Below are 16,258 nucleotides of genomic sequence, written 5' to 3'. Positions count from 1 at the left end.
GACGAGGCTTTGCATGTGAGGCCCTCGTAGTGGTGGCGCAGATCTGGTTGAGGATTGGCAGAGGTTCACTTTGGGGGCATTGTGTGACCGGGCATTATCAATTGACTCGACGAGGGCGGCTTCAACCACAGGTACTTTCCCTGTGCGCATACATTTGCAAATCCCCCCCCCCCCCCATCGTGGTTTTAAATGTGAACGCAGCACTAGTCTCAGGTAGCCAGCCGGAAAGCAGACCGGTTACCGTGGCGCAAAGTATCAAGAGAGTAAAGAAAAAAAAAAAAAACATGAATTGTATTAACGTATACCGTAGGTTAACGTTAACCTACGGTCCTTTAATAATGTTCCACATGTCGTCATGTTTCTGTAAAATCGGAAGGGAAGCTGTAAGTGAGAGAGCGTGTATTAATAAAAAAATTTAAAAAAAGAAGCACAGAAAGTTCATTGAAAGTACATGAGAAAGGGGATCTTGTGACTCAAAGTGTGGATCGTCATGTGACGAGATAACTGACATGTGCCATTGTCGGCTTCATGCTCATGTTCAACTGAGTGTTAAACTTTCTCCAGTTACTGCCGGCACCCACAGTGCCCCCATTGACTCTGCTGCATGTGCTGCTACACACTGACACAAACCACATCAGAGAGAAGCTCGGTTACACTGATGAGTAGACCATAGTGACAACATGCAGGGGGGTGGCGTCTTCCTCTCAGAAGCTTGAGAGTCCCTAAAGCCGTGATTCATGCTGCCTTCTCTAGTTGTTTCCTGCCCGTTTAAAAAGAAAAAAAAATCCCTGATTACTGTTCCACTCGACGCTCATCCTGAAACAGCTGAGTTGCAGTAGCAGTGCTACTCCTCTCCTCTCTGGGTTTAAGTGATTCTTCTTTACTGGGCTCTTGATATTTGTCTCTGGGAAAAATCTAATTGTAACTATTTAAACTTGCCTCCTGTACTTGCCACTGCCTGTTTACACCAAGTCTAAAGAAACTGTAAAAAAAACATCCTTCTCATCGCTGCTGTTTTCTGTCTCCAGGTGCATGATGATCCTACTGTGCTGTAGCTGTCGCAGCTAGTCAGGTGCCGCACCATGGCCAAACCTGGGAGCGACAGAGATGGAGCCATGGTGGATAAACAGGCGGGGAAGAAGGTATGCGAGCACAGAAACAGAAAAGCACTGAAAGCAACACTTGAGCGAGGAGTGATCCACATTCTTCGTTGTGTTTCCACTTTGTCTTCCTTGGAGGTTCAACGTTCTTGACTTTGAAAACAGTAGTTGACGAAACATGGTTCATTTAGAAGCTGTTCTGGATCTCGAGTCATCTTCACCCCTGGCTTGTATTTGAGTGCTTTTAATTGTAATTTATCAGTATTTAAAATGGAGACAATGACTGCAATCTTAGCAGTTTAGCTAAGACACTATTAGCATTAGCTACAAGATGCGAAAATGGTAAAGCTGATTGACTTTTCTTTACCAAGAGGTCGATATTTAACCTCCGAGCTACCTCATTCTCTGTATAGTCTGATATAGTCGCGCAGGTGTGCAGTGCACAATATCCTATCTCACAACTTGCGATACCAAAAGCTACTTATTTATCTCTTTCTTCATAAATGACAGAGACCATTTATGTGTGCTTTTAATTTTGAAGGCAGAAGTGCTTCTCATCTTAACCCTCCTCTACTTTCAACACTGCCAGACACTTCAGCTTTGCACAGCTGGCACATTGCTTCACTGAGATCAAAGAAGCACCACACTGCAGACATTTTTCCTCCTGCCAGAAATGTATTTTACTGCACCAAAGTGCAGCTCACTAAAGAGCTGGAACTGAAAAAGCTTTGTCTGCAAATCAGAGTGCAAGAACCCGGCAACTAGAATTGTAAGACATTGTGATAATACAGATGTATTACTTCTTGTATTATGACGTTTAGGCCCGGTGCAGTGGGCGCTATCGCTGGTGGAATGTCAGCAACTGGAGTGTGTTCCTACTTTTCCTCTAACCCTACCGTACTTGTAGTATGTTCTGAAGAATCCAGATGGCCTCGCTCTATACACATGCAAAACTATTTTGAATTGATGCAGTGAAAACCAGAGTTGTATCCATAAAAGCAAATAGTGACTGCATGTGGGAGGGATCCAATTTTAAGTTTTCTGTCTTGTGAAATGGAAGCGATTGTATTTTTAGACTCTGATCATCAAAAGAAATATATAACCTCAGTGTGGCAGAACTTGTGTTTAGCATTGTATGTGCGTCTGTGTATTACCAAGATTGTGTTCAGTCTATGCAGTTCATTGTGAGTCCTCCATTTCATTAAACTAGACCTCTAGACTCATTTATTTAACTTGTTAGACTTGCAAAGTCATCCTCAAGATGTCACTAGCTACATCTGCTTTCTTTTCTGTATTATAACATCTAATGCATGAGTGAAATGTGTGTTCCAGCATGAAATATTAAAATCTGAGTGTAAAGGGCAGCTCGTCTTTCTCAGTTTTTTTTTTTTTTTTTTTTTTCAAACTTAAGATGCCATTAATGTAATAAGTCTATTATTATTATTATTATTATTATTATTATTATTATTATTATTATTCAACACTATTATGGGAGTTTGACTGGCACACTTCAACAAGCTTAGTACCATTAGAATAGACTTCTTTCCCTTTTGTATCTTTATTCTGGAGCCTTGTCACTCCTGATCTGTTACTCTTCACTTGGCAGCCTTGGGAATACGATTTTTTTTTTTTACTGAGTCATGCAGGCAAACCTGCTGCCTGCAGGACCAAAACAGTCTCCTGTAATATGATCATCTACACTTTGTTATATTAGTGCCATGTTTTAGGAAGCTGTAGTCCATCTGAAAGACTAGCTGCACAAAGAGCTCAACCCTTTTGTTAAGCTAGTTAACAAAGCTTTTTAAATGGGACCTCCTTAGTTTATCTACTGTCACAACTGTTTTGTTTACACACACACACACACACACACACACACACACACACACACACACACACACACTCGAGTCACAAATGTGGCCACACCTTATGCTGTGTTTTGAAATGGCCTGATTTTTGTATATTCTTCTTCCTCCTCGCCTCTCGACAGAGCAAAGACAAGTTGTCACCTTTCACCAAAACTCCGAAGCTGGACCGGAGTGAAGTGCTGGGGAAGGAAGGGAAAGCCAAGTCTTCCATGAAGCGCAAGCTCTCCTTCACTACCAGTCCGCTCCGGACCGAGGAGCGAGACTCAGACACCGGTAAGAGCCGTCGCTGCTCCTCCTTTCCACAGCCACGCTGCTGGCTGGCTGCCATGTCGTCACACTGCCCCCCGATGGCCTGTTGGCGAACGTTTTCTTTAGAGACCGTCTGTAGGTCAATGGGTTTCTACTCGTTATGCATCAGGATCAAAATCTAAAGACTGCGTTGATGAAGGTGTGGCCTGTTGTGTTGAATATACAAGTTGTGTTAGGCTTGAGAAAAAAGCTAATGGAACACATGCAGATGGGGAATAATGGTTATAGATGTAGTTATGTTTGAGTTTTGGCTGTTAAACTCTTATGCATAAATGATGCCTCCCAACCTTTCATCAACATCAAACTACATTAAGGTAAAGGATAGTGATGTCAACAGATCCTGTTGTCTGTGTTGTAAAAAGCCTTGTATATCTGTATTCCTCTGTGCAATGAACCTCCATTCTTGTCCAAAACAAAACGCATCAATGAGCCATGCTGTTGCACTGGGTGGTTTATGTCGACTCAATCTCACGTACACCATCTTGGTGCCGTAAATTCCAAGGGCACCGAATGTAAATGAACCCACCACTGAAAATAGTCCCCAGAAAAATGCACTATTCACTTACCTCTCTTACTTTGTGTAAATAAACTACTCTGCTTCTGTCATTTAGAAGTTGAACTGTATGTTTACATCAGAGAACTAAAAGTAGGTTAGTGTATCGTTCAGCCATAATTACAAATGAGCTCCAGTGATGTGTTATACAGACAGTTTAAGGTCCTCTGACTTTGCCTTCATCTCCTCTGTAGAGCATTTCATTGTGTGGTCCTGCGTCACCCTACCAGACGAGAACCCTCTATTTTGAAATCGCAGAGGTTTAGTTTATGTTGCACAGGTTTTAAAGCTAAACTAGCGTGGAGAACGTTCCTCTCCGGTCCTGTGTTGAGCAAGAAAAAGGGAAGTAATGAATCCACTGACCACGTCGGATCTTCTCTCCTGCCATGACTCATAATCTGTGCGTGGAGTCTTTGTGCCTGTCTGTCTTTGAGAACATGTGAGAGGAGGAGAAGGGTGAGAGAGAGAGAGTGGGAGAGAGAGAGAGAGAGAGAGAGAGAGAGAGAGAGAGAGTGAGTGAGCGTTAATGCAGTGCTTTCCCACCCTTCCACCTCCCTCCTTGCTCTCCCCTCCCTCCTCTCTCCCCTCACCATCCTCTCTGCTTTGCACTGTAGATGACTCAGACCCAGGCCAGTCGAGTGAGACCTGGGGAGAGAGATTAGTGCCTCCCTGCAGGATATACGCAGGTAAACGCTGCAGCCCGATCCTCAGCCCTCGTGTCCTCTACAAGTCACCTACTTTGCGCCACTATGCTGCTGTAAACACACACACACGCACACACACACACACATGCACGTGTGTGTGTTCTCGCCCTGCATTTGCCCCCCGTTACAGCTCATGCATGTCTGTGTTTAGTAATGACCGACAGACGGGGGGCACTTGGCTGGCTTAAGAGAATGCTGTCTCCGTTTTCAAACCTCCATGCTTGTCATCTGTTTCTCCGCATTCTCAACAGATACAAGGAAAAGAGTAAAACGGTGTCACTGCGACGGTGAAATTGCTGCTGGACTTTTTCTTTTTTTTTTTTCTTCTTTTTTTTTTTGGGACGGTTTCCTAAAATCTTTCTTGGTTGTGTTGCAGATAAAGATGGACCAGACAAGAAGAAGGTGAAAAAGGAGTCTGGGGGCAAGAAGTCCCAGGCTCCCAACCTTTTGTTTGGGTATCCTCTGTCGGAGCGCAAACAGATGGCTCTCCTGATGCAGATGACTGCCAACAGTCCAGGTTAGTGCGCCGGCCCTCTCACCTCAACCACCATCTTCAAGATGCCTCCGTGTATTTACTGTTGGATGAGTCATGCCTCTGAGCATTTTCACAAACATGCTTTCTAATATTTCACGGGTGCTTGGGAATAGGGCAATGTGTTGTGTTTAATATAGCTGCTCAACTGGAAAGAAAGCTGTTCTGTATAATTTCCCAGTCATATTGTGCTTTTGCCATCAAATATGTAACCAGAGAAGTTGAGACCATTTTTCTGCAAATAATAGGATCTGAATAGTTTGTAAGTCAATGACCAGTTTGACATTTTGGGAAATATGCTCATGCTATGAGTTGGATGAGAAGGTTGATGCCACGCTCGTGTTTGACTGTTCCATATGAATCTGGAGCCAGCAGCCGCTTAGCTTAGCATAAAGATCAGAAAGCAGAAGGTAACAAAATCTACCTACCAGCACCTCTAAAGCTCCCTCGTTAAAAAGTTTGTAAATCTCGTTTGTTTAATCGGTACAAAAACCCCAGTGTTAAAGTAACGGCTGCACAATATGAGGAAACAATGTGGTAACGTTGGATATCGCAATAACGATTCATGTGATGAGTAAAAAGATATTAATGTGGAGTCAGTTCTGCCTTCTTGCTGCTTTCAGTATACTGCTAAAAGGCAGCAAATTGCTTGCTGAAATAAAATAATTTCTAACATTCTTTTATTGAATGATTCAAACATTGAACTAAACACAAAAGTCACAAATTAAGAATGTTACATTTTAAAATGCATACTGATACTCTCATTCAGCGAACTAAAAAAGTACAGTGCAGTCTTTTGTGATCATCTTGAACGATAAACACAATAGTTCTAGTAGAAATGATTGGCAGTTTTGAGAGGAACCATTTGTTTTGTCTTTTGGATAAAGCTAGCCTAGCTGAATTCAGGTCGTTTTTTTTTTTGTTGTTTTTTTTTTTTTTCAACCTGAGCCAGGCTTTTGCTCCACGCATCAATTAAGTACTTTTCTCTCTGTGCCGGTGAGCAGACTCGACTCCCAGTCACCCCTCACAAACGACCCCTGTGCAGAAGAAAGTCCCCAGCAGCGCCTCGTCTCGACAGAAGGACAAGGTCAACAAGAGGAACGAGAGAGGGGAGACTCCCCTTCACATGGCCGCCATCAGGGGAGACGCCAAGCAAGTTAAAGAGCTCATTAGCCTGGGAGCTGACGTCAACGTCAAAGACTTTGCAGGTACGATGCCCCGCGAGGTGATGGTTCAACCGCTTTCATCGTGTCTGTATGGTAGCTATTAATGGCATGAAGCTGACAGCAGCTGAATAACAGGTGCTTAGTCAAAGGTGACATCTCTAATGGGATAATAAAAACAAATCATTGTGCTTTCTACATTCTGTGCACATTTTCTGTGTCTTTCAATTCTTCATTTTGATCGATTGTTGCCGTTTTTCTGTCCCCCACCAGGTTGGACTCCTCTTCATGAAGCCTGTAATCTCGGTTACTACGACGTGGCCAAGGTCTTAATAGCAGCCGGTGCAGAAGTGAACACGCAGGGTCTGGATGACGACACGCCGCTCCATGATGCCTCTAGCAGCGGCCATAAAGATGTAAGAGCCGAGAAGTTTGTCCTGTCTCAGTAATGTAGAACTGAAGCTGAAATTACACGTTTTAAAAATTCTGATGAAGGTCTTTTCTCAGGTCTGAAATTGTTCAAGACTGGACATAGAACAAATATGTCCCAATGTAAATGTGTCCACAATGTAGATATATTTTGACTGTTATGTAGACCAGTAAGTCAAAACCGTTAATGCTTGGAAATAATGAATATCTTGAGCTGTTGTCCAATTCAAAATACAACATCCGTGTGTTTTCCTGCCATAGTTGTTGGTCTTCTAACTTACTAAGTGCATAACATTACAAAACTTTGCCAATCATTGATCTCAAATAGTGTTTAGAAACAATGAGGATCACACTGTATGAAGAATCAGGTTTCACAGTTTTTAAGTCATTAACATTTTGTTGTTTTTCACTGCTTTTACTTCCAACCATCTCTATTTCGTATGTTTTGTCTACAACCTTCTCAATCTCCATTGTTGTTGTGTTTTGTACAGATTGTGAAACTGCTGCTACGCCACGGCGGTAATGCCTTCCAGGCCAACAAGCGCGGGGAGCGGCCCGTGGATGTGTCGGACTCTCAGGAGCTGGAGCAGCTATTGAAGGGAGAGGTGCCGCTGTCGGACCAAGATGAAACCTCTTCAGGTGGGCAGAGAATGCTCTACAGTTTAGCTGACCTTCCATTTAAAGTCACTTATATTGAACTTATTGTTATTGTGTTTGATATACCATATAATCTTCAATAACTGCTTGAGTTCTTTATTGACTTTCATTTGTATTATTCTAAAGTTGATCTTCTCTTCTCTGCAGAGTCTGAAGACCTGCTGTCTGTCAATCCATCCAGTGTAGATGACAACTTGGAAGACTCCGATACTGAAAAGGACTCCGACGGCAAACCGGCCACGAAAGCGTCATCGTCGGTTCCGGGGCTGGACGAGTACGAGTTCAAGGACGAGGAAGAGGAGGAGGATCTCAGTAAAGCCCTGAACGACAGACACATTCTCCGGAGGGAACTACGGCAGCGTGAGAAGGAGGAAAAAGATAGGAATCATGTGGCGGGAAAGCAGGGTGGAAAAGGGGATTCCGCCTCAAAGTCCAAAAAGCAGAAGACTCCTCGTGTCCACTGCAGCTCGGATACCTCCAGCGACGAAATGGAGAGCCTTCCAGAGAAAAGGAGTTCCCCCACCTGCTCTCAGAGCTCAGAGAGCCTCAAGGCAGACACAAGGTCTAAAAAGGAGAATGCGGAACAAAAAGACAAGGGCAAAGTCAAGAAGAAGAGCAAAAGCCAGAATAAGAACAAGGAAAACCAAGAGGATGGGAAAGAGAACAGCAAAACGTTGGTCCTCTCTCTCGCAACCGTGTCCGAGAGCACGGAAAAGGGACGGGAGGAAGACTCGTTCAAAATGTCTTTCAGTCCTAAAGATGACTCATCCGTCCACCTCTTCCATTTGTCGGCCATAAAATCTCCAAAACTGAACCACAGCCTGACGGATAAACAAACGCCACTCAAACAGGAAAATACTAAGATGTGCATTTCTATCAGTGACGGCTCATGTCCGGTGGACGCTGTCAAATACAACCACTACGCAGAGGCAGACTACTGCACTGAAGGCTCCAGCACCAAGGGGTGTAAGCACAAGGAAAAGAGCAAGCATCAGCAGAAAGATTCCAGTGGAGACGGGGACGACGGCCATGTGAGTCCCGACAAAGACGGTAGCTTAGGAAACAGCGTAGACAGCTCTGAAGGTGCCTTACGGAAGACCGACTTAGACGGCAAAGTGGTGAAGAAGCATAAACTCAAACACAAGGAGAAAGACAAACACAGGAGGGAATACGAGGCAGAACGCAGCCGCCACCGGCAGAAGGAGGCCAGGAAAGAAGGCCACAGGAATTTGGAGTTTGACAGAGAGTTCTGGAAAGAGAATTTTTTCAAAAGCGATGAGACGGATGAACATCTGCCAGTGAAAAAGGAAGGTGAAGACAGTAGTTCACTTCAGAAGACCTCTGATTCATCTCCTGTCAAAGATGAGAGAAACACGAAGGAGAAACACCCGAGCGGTAAGGAGAAGAGGCCGAGAGAGGAGCGAGAAAAAGACAAGGTGGTGAAAAAAGAGCGGAAGGAGGCTGCTGGTAAAGAGGAGAAGGTAAAGGATTCAAAGCTGAGTGAGCGTGACGAGAGAGCGGACGGCCTCGGCTCGGGGCGGATTCCTGACGATTCGCTGCAGAGCAACAGCATGAAAGATGAGACGGAAGAGAAACCCATAAGTGGGATCACAGCTGATCAAGAACAGCTGGAGCTCTCTGAAAAAGGCTCACGCGATAAAACTGACAAGAGGCTCCCAGGAAAAGAGAAGGATTCAGAGAAAATGGAGAAGAGGCATCCTGACAAGGAAAAAAAGGTTAAAACGGAGCACGCTGACAAAGCTGAAGTACAGAACTCAGTGGATCGTTGGAAGGAAAAAGAAAGAACAGGAACCATTTCTTCCCACTCGCCTGGAGATAAAAACTACAAAGAGAATGAGAAACTGAAATCTTTATCCACAACCAAAAAGCACGAGGACAGCAGAAAAAATAAAGATAAGTTCGACAAGCGGTCTGATAGGGAGAGGCAGGACAGAGAATATAGCGTTGGGGATCACAGAGAAAAGGAACGCACCAACTCCGATAGGAAAGGAAAACCTCTCGAGAAGACCACGGATCACGGTAAATCTGATCGTTCAAAAGAAAAGGACTGTGACCGGAAAAAGAGAGACAAAATAAAAGATGGGGCTCTTTCCTCAAGCTCCAATCTGAAATTACTTTTAGAAGAGAAGAAGAGCTATCTGTCCGAGAGTGGCAAGTCCTTATCTACAAAATCTAAGGAGGAAGTTGGGAGAACACCAGAGAAGGACCGCGACCGTAGAGACCGGGACAGAGACTCGGATAAACACAAGGATAAGGACAAGGAGCGGCACAAAGACCGCTCCCAGCAGGCCAAAATCAGCAAGCCCAAAGCCAACGAGCCGGATGCAGACAAGGCCAAATCAAAAGCCTCGCCAGCAACACGAGACGCCAAGCCCAAAGAGAAAAGGCTTGTGAACGATGACTTGATGCAGACCAGCTTTGAGCGCATGCTCAGCCTGAAGGACCAGGAGATCGAGCAGTGGCATCGCAAACACCTGGAGAAAATCAAACAAAAAGAGCGGGAAAGGCTGAAACAGCGGCCTCTGGCAGATCCAGGGAAGTCCAAGCCTAAAGACCGAACAAAGACTGAACCGTGCCTGAGTAAGGAGCTCATGCGCTCAAAAAGCTCTGAAGCCTCTGATGTCCACAGCAGGGATAAACCCCTGAAGGACGGCGCCAGCCCCAGAACGATGTCGCTCGATGGGAAGAGTCTGCCTTCTATCAGCGCAAAGGTCATGTCGGCCGTGGAAAACTGTCTGACCAGGTCACCCCGACCAGAGACTGAGCGCAGCGGCTTCATGTCCAGGTCGGTGTCCTTGGTTTCTGTCACCAGCTCGGAGGATTCGTGCCAGGCGACGACATTAACACCCAGACACGTCGAATACGACTCCGACATGAACCTGGAAACCTCAGACTCTCAGCCTGCGTTTCTCCAGTCTTCCCTCGTCATTCAAGCCACCAGATCGCCGTCGGTCCACGATAAAGATTGCAACAGTCTTCCAGATGTGCCGCAGAGTAATCGGACGCCGCTGCCCAGCCGACACGAATCTCCGTACCTCAGGGCTATTCTGGACGAGGATGCCAACTCGTCGGCTGAAGGTAAAGCTGTTGAAAACCAGCCGAAACCCAGCCAGCCTACCGAAGAGCTGGGAACAAGAGAGACCTCTGCAGACGCAGAAGAGAGCCTCAACAGTCAACAACAAAGTGTGAATTCAGTTTCTGATCCAGCCATAGAGGGAGAAGGGAGCCCTCCTGTACTGTTAACGCCACAACTGTTAAACAAAGATCCTCCGAGTAAAAGCCTGACACTTCCAGAGTGCAGCAGCTCTCAAACGGAGTCAACGGAACAGAAAACTCTTCCCTCCTCTGACCCTCCTGTCGAGAAGGACGTCCAGTGTCCAGCAGAGAATTCCCAGGCAGAGTGCAGTAACAAGGATTCAGATCGACCATCGACGCCTACGGCTTGTCTATCTGCAGAGCCGTCGGAGCTCACAAACGCAAAAGCCCTCCAGCAGAGGGAGCCGCTCACCGTCTGTGGCGTGGAGAGCCTGCAGCAAACAGAATCGGGTACCACACAGGTTTCTGATCTTAAAGATGAACCACTCGAGAGCGCTGATGGAGCAGATGAAGAGAGTATGGAAACGGAGAGCTTCAGAACCGAGGGCAGAGGAAGTCCCGTGCCCTCCACCAGTTCGCACATTCCCAGCTCCGCAGCGGGGGACACTTTGCCAGCCTTCAGCCAAACAATCACGGAGTCTAAATGTTCCCAAGAGGATACGGATGTAAATGACCAGGACTGCAAGAACTCAAGACTTCCCGGTGACGCTGCTGCTCCGTGTCTCGACGCTGAGATGGAGAAAAAGGACGGTACACCTCCGGGGTCGTGCGATGGTGCGAGTCCTGAACACAAAGCCGAAGAGATGACCGACATCCCACAGAGCTCGGAGATCAACAGCAGTGCTGCCGTTTCCGTTATAACGGAGTGTCCATCGGTTGAGGACAGCGTGGCCACAGAGGGCTCTTCTGAATCTACAGCAGACGCCAGCTCTGAGCCGATGGAGGTGACGCCTGCCGACGAGCAACCGGAGTCGTCTTTAGCTGGAGAAGAGCAAAGTCAGAGCACCGTCCAATCGGCAATTCAGACTGACAGCAACAGCAGCAGCAGCAATAGCAGCAGCAATAGCAGCAGTAGTAGTAGCAGCAGCAGCAGCAGCAGCAGCAGCAGCACCTGCAGCGCTTCAGGGAGCTGCTCTCCACAATCTGGAGACCGGGATTCTGATTCTTCTGGGGCTCGGCTGAAGCTTCGCTCTGCAGACGAGGAAGCGGACATCCACGTTCCTCACCCACGCAAGAGGAAGATGCCTAGAGCGTCGGGCTCCCAGCCGTGCTCTGTGACTCAGCAGGACAAGGAGCGAGGCCAGCAGTCTCTGGCTGCCATTGTGGACTCCGTAAAGCTGGAGGAGATTCAGCCCTACCAGACGGAGAGGGCCAACCCGTACTACGAGTTCCTGCACATCCGGAAGAAGATCGAGGAGAAGCGCAAAGTCTTGTGCAGCGTCATCCCACAGCCACCGCAGTATTATGATGAATATGTGACATTCAACGGATCCTACCTCTTAGATGGAAACCCACTCAGCAAGATCTGCATACCAACAGTGAGTTCCTCTTCATTTCTTTTTCACATCTTGCTCAAACATGGTCAGATTGGGCCACAACTAACAGCTATTATTTTTTTATTATAGAGTGATAACGGCAGAGTGTTCTTTTCCTGTCCTACTCTGTCTATTTTGATTGTTCCTACCTCTTCATAAGCTCTTTGTGACTCCAGAGAAGATGCATAAATGCACAAAGAATGTAAAAACCTGGACTGAACACAAAACGGACCAGAACTTAAAGGATTCTATGTTTATTACTTTCCTCTGTTTGAACAGATAACTCCACCTCCATCATTACCTGAGCAGCTGAAAGAGATGTTCAAACAACAAGAGGTGATCCGCATGAAGCTACGACTACAACACAGCATTGAAAGGGTACGTAGTTTAACTCTCGGAGCTTTTTGTTTTTGTTGCTCAAGTGGAGCTTGTGTTACATGCTATACATTTTTTTTAATACCACATATAAAATTGGATTTACTGTATTAATTTGACTTATTTTTCTCCCTTTCTCTTCAGGAAAAACTGATTGTTTCAAATGAACAGGAAGTCTTGCGCGTCCATTACCGGGCAGCAAGAACACTAGCCAATCAGACGCTGCCTTTCAGTGCCTGTACAGTTTTATTGGATGCTGAAGTGTACAACATGCCTCAAGATGTCCAGGTGAGTGGCATCAGATCACCAGTCCCGTGTTTTGTTTTCAGTCTGTACTTGATGACGATGATGATAAGCAGAAATACTGTACGTTTGATAAGTTGTTGTGTGTTTGGTTCACAGAATGACGACGGCAAAACGTCAGTCAGAGACCGATTCAACGCCAGGCAGTTCATGTCCTGGTTACAAGATGTTGATGACAAGTTTGACAAACTGAAGGTGAGATCGCTGTGATTGTTGTCTGTCTTCCTAAAACTCACCACACACCTAGGTTCTTATTCAGGGTGAGCTTTAACGGTCTGTTAGCTGGCTGAACGGGGATATTCAGTTTCAGGCCGTTTCTTTCCACCTGTGGCGTCACATAGCCCGACAGGCAGCGCCTCTCCTATCTGTGAACTGAGCAAAATATGTTTTTAAATACAGAACAAGTAAATAAAAGCTTGGTGTTACTGATGAACAACTTTTACTTGTAGTTATATTCACTGCGTGCAAAAAGGAATCATCCGTCAATCGGAGAGGAATCGTGGCAAGAAGGCCAGACCTCCTAAAATTCTGGATAGAAAGTTTGAAGTCAGGGCTGGCGGCAGTCTATAGCGGAAAACATTACCTGAACAAACGCCTGTAAACTGAGCTCCTGAAAGAGTTCAGTTTGATTCCCTCCCTTCTTAAAATGTAAACACTCTGGATGCTAAAGTTAAACATGTTATCCTGTTATGTTTATTTTATTTTATCACATTTCGGTTCTAACCTGAATGTGATGGTCTCTTTTTAACAAAAAACTGCAGAACCGTAGTACAGACGTTGTACTAAATGTACTCATTCCTCCTGTTCATACTGGTAATTGAGATATCCCTTTAAAGTAAGTGATGGGGAACAACATGTACAGTCTTTATGTGCAAAAATATATTCAATAATGTATGAGGTTAATGCGAGGCTTCAGCAGTGGACAAATCATGTCTATCTTCCAAAGTGAAATTCCCTTCTTTTTGTTACCATCGCTCCACTGTTGCTCAACAGGAAACAGTAACAGGGGATTTTATAGTGCAGCATCTTTAGTCCAACAGCAGGATGGAGGATTGTGACAAAACATTGCGCTCTCCTTATGCCTGCTAGCTTTGGTTGCTTTTGTACATTTTTGTGTTTGTCACAAAAAAAACGTAGACATTCTCGATCGTATTAAGAACATCTGGTTGGATGAAGTAATAAATGTTCCTTTTCCCTCCACAGACGTGTCTCCTGATGAGGCAGCAGCACGAGGCGGCGGCCCTGAACGCCGTGCAGCGTCTGGAGTGGCAGCTCAAGCTGCAGGAGCTGGACCCGGCCACCTACAAGTCCACCAGCATCTTCGAGATTCCAGAGTTCTACATCCCACTGGTGGAGGTCAACGACGACTTCGACCTCACCCCGATATGAGCTCTGGGACAGACGTGCTTTGCCACGGCGTCCGCCGTATAACGGACGCGAGCGGCGGCCTGCACATTCGAAGAAAAGGAAATGAAAATGTGAAGCACTTAGAATGTGGCGGTAGTAAAAAAAAAATAAAATAAAATAAATTTTAAAAAAGCATTCAGAAAAAGAGACGATTTGACTCCAGTGAACTTACAGTCCAAACCGGCACGGCCACCACGAGGACCGGGAACGAAGGCCGACTGTTCCTCGTGAAGAACGAGGGGTCCAAGCTGCAGATGAAGCCCAGGGAGCAGAGACCAAAAGCTGGGGCGGGACGGGGCGGAGCGCCGCAGCAAGAAGTGTGGAAGACAACCACCTGCTCCTCATCAACACGCACCTGAGAGTTCAATTGTTTTCAAAGTGAGTGTTCATACATTGTGTACAGACTGTGCTCTTAATTTTTTAACTTATTTTATACATAAAAAAATTTGTGCATTTGTAAATAGCCATGTAATTATTGTTTTAAACTTGTAAAAACAAAAAATAATAGATATTTTGATTGTAAACTTGTTCTGTCTCATGTTTTAATGGACCAAAGTTGGTTTTTATATCAAGCGTCCTCTTCGTCCGTGATGTTCTTGTTGTTGTTGGCTTAAACTCTTAAGCATGTGTTTGCTTATGTTGTGTTTTTTTTTTTGTTTTTACCGTTTCTTCCTTCCTCACCTGGAGTTCCACGCCACAGCTGGTGTTTTTTGACTTTGGCAATTAAATGCTGTGCATGCGTTGCGTTGTTTGTACTTTTTCCCCAAAAAGCTGTACTGTGTACTTAATTGTGAGGTTTACTGACGTGCTCCAGCTTTTTTTTTTTCTTCTTTTTTTTTTGCGCCATTGTGTTCTGTCCCTTTCTGCGGCCTCACTCCTCATGTGTTGTCCATTGTGTCTCGAGCACATTAAAGTCTGTTGTGGCTTCCAAGGGAAAAAACATACTTTTACAGTTTCAATGTGAGATCACAACAAAACCTATTTTTTCAACATAATGCCTTTTTGAACGATAGTTCTAAAAATGTCTATTTTAATATTTACTTGTTACATGACATGTACATATTTGTAATATATAATTGAATAAATTTTATTTGTTGTGAAATTAAGTGTTTGTTATGGTGTCGATCATTTTAAGGCTGCACAAGAAATTGTAGCTAAAACAATTAATGATTAATCAGTAAGTCAATGAACAGTTATTGATTATCAATGACAAACTGGTTTCAGTTTCTCAAAACTCAGGATTTAAGGTTTTTCAATTAAAAGATGAATTGTTCATTTAGATAATCATACCTTGCTGTCCCAACAATACATTATTTTAACATTTCAAATCCATCTTTAGTTGATCTCTTGCAGCGGTGTTCTCTTCAGCCAGTAGATGTCGCTGTGCACAACACGGATCAGTTTATTGAGCTTGCAGCGATAATACTGATACGATTGTTGTCGACCTTCCTAAAACTCAAACGTGTCATTCATAGTCGGGGACTTTAACAATATTAAAATGCTGCTTACATATTATTCAAATAATATGAATGATAAATGATAATCTCGATGCTGAAGCTTTGCATTGTGTACTTTTACATTTGTTTATTAGTACTTATGTACTCTTAAGTCAAATATTTTGAATGCAGATTTTTAACTTGTATTGAATGTTATATTACTGTATTGGTACTTTTACCAAAGTAAAATAACTTGAAACTTCTTCCACATTGATAAGACAATAATTGCTTAGTACACAAACGTATACTGTGTACTACTGCGTGCTGTTGGGTCTCAGACAAAACATGTTTATCTTGTTTTACTCCCGTTTGCATCAGCAAGGCTAGACTTATTATGAGAAACGTCCCTCAGAATAAGACAAAGCAACCAAGAACGACTACGAAGTTGAATCGACTCTATTATAAAGCTTCGTGGAGCGTTGATTTATTGCACTGCTGTTGTCATTACATTTCAACTGAGTGTATTTTAAAAAGTATAACCTCCACCTAACATAACTCACCTTCATAATCCGTTCTTATGATAAGATACGAGAATAATCTTTTGAATCTGTATTATTGTTTTGCCTTGGCTTACATATACGTATGTAAGTCACTCCTTCCTGGATTCCTCGCTCACCTTCCTGCAGTAAGTGTGGCCTGTTGTGTTGTGTTGATGAAGGAAAACTCGTGTAAACACCTGTGGAGTGAAAAGAACCATCAGAGAGAAAGTTTCT

The 16,258-nt window shown here is 44.5% G+C and overlaps 1 protein-coding gene across 2 annotated transcripts in view; it reads left to right on the top strand.

Annotated features, from left to right (window-relative positions):
* The window catches only part of ankrd12 (ankyrin repeat domain 12), a 30,002-nt gene extending 14,847 nt beyond the window's left edge, over positions 1–15,155 (top strand). The window contains exons 2-13 of one of the 2 annotated variants that reach the window (XM_068702051.1): positions 1,029–1,142; positions 3,088–3,238; positions 4,442–4,513; positions 4,908–5,048; positions 6,068–6,271; positions 6,500–6,642; positions 7,147–7,294; positions 7,460–11,967; positions 12,244–12,342; positions 12,484–12,627; positions 12,742–12,837; positions 13,846–15,155. In XM_068702051.1, coding sequence (XP_068558152.1) covers positions 1,083–1,142; positions 3,088–3,238; positions 4,442–4,513; positions 4,908–5,048; positions 6,068–6,271; positions 6,500–6,642; positions 7,147–7,294; positions 7,460–11,967; positions 12,244–12,342; positions 12,484–12,627; positions 12,742–12,837; positions 13,846–14,031 — 5,952 coding nt within the window. In that variant the 5' untranslated portion in view covers positions 1,029–1,082 and the 3' untranslated portion in view covers positions 14,032–15,155. The remainder of the gene's footprint in view (positions 1–1,028; positions 1,143–3,087; positions 3,239–4,441; positions 4,514–4,907; positions 5,049–6,067; positions 6,272–6,499; positions 6,643–7,146; positions 7,295–7,459; positions 11,968–12,243; positions 12,343–12,483; positions 12,628–12,741; positions 12,838–13,845) is intronic. The other variant, XM_068702052.1, reaches the window with a different exon arrangement.
* Positions 15,156–16,258: the final 1,103 nt, after the last annotated feature.

This window comes from Cebidichthys violaceus, unplaced genomic scaffold, assembly GCF_023349555.1.
Source record: "Cebidichthys violaceus isolate CVI_PGR_0920_01 unplaced genomic scaffold, fCebVio1.0.p SCAF_8, whole genome shotgun sequence".
Taxonomy (NCBI): Eukaryota; Metazoa; Chordata; class Actinopteri; order Perciformes; family Stichaeidae; genus Cebidichthys; species Cebidichthys violaceus.
Note: the sequence above shows the minus strand (reverse complement) of the source record. Positions and strands in the feature narration are given on the sequence as shown.